We start from the raw sequence: 3,766 nt of genomic DNA, 5'->3' as shown, positions 1-3,766 counted from the left end.
TCGCACTCGATAACGCAACCCTACCCGTCCTCCAGTATCCTAAGGATTCTTACTTGGACTACTCACTGATCCGGTGTCTTTAGTAGTACGGGCCCTATACTAACGACTACACCGCATCAGCATTCACCCCAAGTCCTCCTCCTTGGATCCCGGATCGCAAGTACTCTACTCTCGTTATGCATTGGCTACCCTCCGGTAGACATCTCATGAGCTCCTCACTGCTACCTACTCACTCTCAAGGCATCTCATAGCAGCAGTAATCTCCTAGGCTAAGGCATCACAAATCAGGCCACTCTAGTCCTAATATGAATACATAGCCTACTCTAGCATGCATAACATAACATATCATATCTCATAACACATAATGTAAGGGTATTTTGGGGATTCACCGTTCGGGCGCTGGCTGACCATACACACTGCTCTGCTCTGGTTGTCTCAAAACTTCTTGCTCTTTTTAGAAAATTTAGTTTTTATTGTTGAAAAATTCTCCAATCCTCAGTTTGAGTTCAGATACGCCCGAAGGTGCATCCGAGTCCCTCAAACCAAGGCTCTGATACCAACTTGTAACAACGTAATTTTCAAAACAAAATTTTCATTTTTCAACAACCAAAATTACATTTAAAAATATTCTCAAAGAGTATTTCACAATTGTTATTACTCAAAACATATTCCCAAGATCATAGATAAATATCCACTTCGTGTGTACGGTTCACGCCGGCGCCTTCCCACGGTCCTCGCTAGTACCTGAAACACATAACACAACAACTGTAAGCATAAATGCTTAGTGAGTTCCCCAAAATACCGCATACAACACATACGCTCGAGGCTATAGCACGACCCTCCGGTCGATATGTCTCAGCGGGACCCTCCAGTCCCGTAGCTCGTTGGACCCTCTGGTCCGGTCATAGCTCGTTGGGCCCTCTGGCCCGGTCTGAATCGTTGGACCCTCCGGTCCGGTCTATATCGTTGGACCCTCCGGTCCGGTCTATAAAATCATACAACATACATATATCACATATCACATAATCTCATACATAGCACATAAGACCCTCTGGTCAACACATAATACCACTCTAGGTAACGTATAGTGAGAAGACTCACCTCGTGTAACTCGGTAACTCGGAATCCCGAACTCTGTGTCGTGGCTATAATGGGATACATGATGTTTGGTGAATCAACAGAATCATAATATACCCTAAACCTCCCCACAAATCTAATTGCCTCTAAAGTTGCTGTCTGGACTACGGTATTTAATTTAACTTGAAAAACATTATCAGACTTTTGTTTTAAAAAAAAATGATAACTTATTTCCTCTCCATTTATTTATTGTTTTGTAGGTGGTCAACCCATTTACCAAATATGTGTTGACCATATCTCCTGTAGCTATGAGTCTTGAGGAGTTGATACCATCAAACCATATGAAGTCTCATGTCTACTCCATCCTCATTAGAACAGCATTAGTCTTCTCTACTTTGCTTGTAGCCCTCTCCATCCCCTTCTTTGGTAACTTCAATTCCCACATCCCTTACTCGCAACACTAAATTTCATTTTTGTCCCTCAGTATAGTCGATTTTTTTTCTTCATCTCTTGCAATTTCAGACCTCATTTCATGTAAAAGGACTATAATTTGGAATCAAAATTGAGAAAATCGGTTAATACTCAGATAACTAAAACTAGTCGTTCTATTTGGAATAGAGACCAAAATCGCAAAAATTAGCTATACTCAAGGACCAAAAATATAAATTACTCTAAATAAATAAATGTAAGCTAAAGATGTTCATTTTTTTTTCTACAGGTCTTGTGATGTCATTGATTGGATCTTTAGTCACTATGCTAGTGGTATATTCTTATTTGTCTACAATTTTCTGCTTTAGCACTTGTCTTTTTCCTAGATTTAAAGGGCAATCAAAATAAATAAAATATAGTAAAAATTAATGTGGGGTGTTTCTGTTGCAGACGTTGATACTTCCTTGTGTTTGCTTTTTGAGCATTTTAAAGGGAAAAACAACTCGCTTTCAGGTACAAAGATATAAATATTTATTTCTTTAATTACTAATTAATTCTAATTGTGTCTGTTTTGGTTTGATTGATAGGTATCAGTGTGTGTATTCATCATTGTTGTTGGGTCTGTGTCTTCCGTTATTGGAACCTATACAGCGTTATCTGAGATAATTCAACAGTTGTTTTGATACTTATTAATATTTAAGCTTGATTTGAGTGTTGATCTTTATGAGTATACAAATAGATTAGGACACCCTTTTAATGGGATATTGTTATTATTGTTGTTTGTATGTTGGAATGTTTAAAATGAAATTTTGTCTCTTCTCTCTATGCTATTAGCAATTTAGCATGAAGAGGGGATGTTCCTTTTTTTGTGTACTCTTTGAATAAATTAATTAGTTATGATCGTTATGCTTTGGGGCTCTGTGTATTGCAATTTCTATATCTTTCTATAACGGCCTACTAGGCTACTACTCTTATACTCCATATTTACCATCTATATGACCGTGTTCATTACATTTTTTATAAGTAATATTTGTAATAATGTTTGATAAAAACTATATGATAAGCTAGCTAAGAAATATAATGACATTAAAAAAGCTGGGTAGACAAATCAATATTATAAAACAAATACTTAGTGCATTTCATGTGTAATGTCGTAGATATCTGGAGGCTAGAGTCATTTATACCAGACATATTAGTAAAAAAAAAAATACAACTCCATGTGAATTATTGGGATTGATTTTTTAGCAAAATATATATATCAAAGAACAAATAAATAGATCATATATGTGGGCCAAATTATCATTTGATCTGCATCTACAATTTGTCAATAAACCATCTATTTATCACAATATATCTCCACCAAATCCATCTCCTAAACAAGGGTGAGTACAATAAGTCGAATATAAGAACACTCTTGCTATCAATTTTCTTGCTAACAATTATTAGTTATTATCAACATCGATGTTATACCTATTTCTAAAGCGATGGATCTTTTGTAATTGATTTTCAACTCATATGTTTATCATTGTGTTTAGAGAACTATGAGAGGTGTGGTTGGTAGGAGAGAATGATATGATGAGTTTGTTTATATATAACTAATATATGGTATATTTTGGAGAACTTTTAAAAAAAATTGCATAAAGCTTGTTAAAAAACCAGTTTATAAACTATTTTGTGGTTTCTCAAATATAACAACCCAAAAAAAAGAGTTAGCTTCAATGTACCAAACATAATTTTAGCTTAACTCCCGATTGAATATCGTATTAATCTAAGTTATCCAAAATATTTGACGATGTTAAAATCACATTATTTGTCTTCGTGTTGTCAAGCTATTTGATAAAATGTTATACACCCTTTATCTAAAAATGTGCGATGTTTTTTTTAAGTTACTTTTTATTTGATTTTTTAAACATTAATATTTGCTTATCTCGATTTTCGTTTTATCAATGTTTTATTTAGGCATTAAAGTTTATTTTAGACCTTTCATAAATAATTAAATACTTCTATTGAGGTTGATATTAAGTTGAATGCTACAATTTTGTGGGTGGAAAGAATTGCATGGTTATTGGTCAAAATATCTGATTATGTTCTATTAATGTTTGGTACACGTATAATATTAGATTGGATCAGACATGACTGAACTGGACATAGTGTATGTGTTGCATTTGGTAATGCTAGGACATAATAGAGGACATTAAAATTACTATATTATCCTTAAATATTATCTATTAATCATTATAAATGAGACACGTATATCATA

The 3,766-nt window shown here is 34.2% G+C and overlaps 1 protein-coding gene across 1 annotated transcript; it reads left to right on the top strand.

Annotated features, from left to right (window-relative positions):
- Positions 1–1,344: 1,344 nt before the first annotated feature.
- Positions 1,345–2,418, top strand: LOC145162735 (amino acid transporter AVT1C-like). The gene is made up of 4 exons (XM_079081798.1): positions 1,345–1,503; positions 1,796–1,839; positions 1,957–2,019; positions 2,094–2,418. Exons 1-4 carry the CDS (start codon positions 1,386–1,388, stop codon positions 2,187–2,189), a joined length of 321 nt encoding a protein of 106 aa, XP_078937924.1. The 5' UTR covers positions 1,345–1,385; the 3' UTR covers positions 2,190–2,418.
- The last annotated feature ends 1,348 nt before the right edge of the window (positions 2,419–3,766 follow it).

The sequence above is a fragment of the Lactuca virosa genome, chromosome 3 (assembly GCF_052849685.1).
Source record: "Lactuca virosa cultivar CGN04683 chromosome 3, Lactuca_virosa_CGN04683_v6, whole genome shotgun sequence".
Classification (NCBI taxonomy): domain Eukaryota; kingdom Viridiplantae; phylum Streptophyta; class Magnoliopsida; order Asterales; family Asteraceae; genus Lactuca; species Lactuca virosa.
This window is presented reverse-complemented; position numbering and strand designations above follow the sequence as displayed.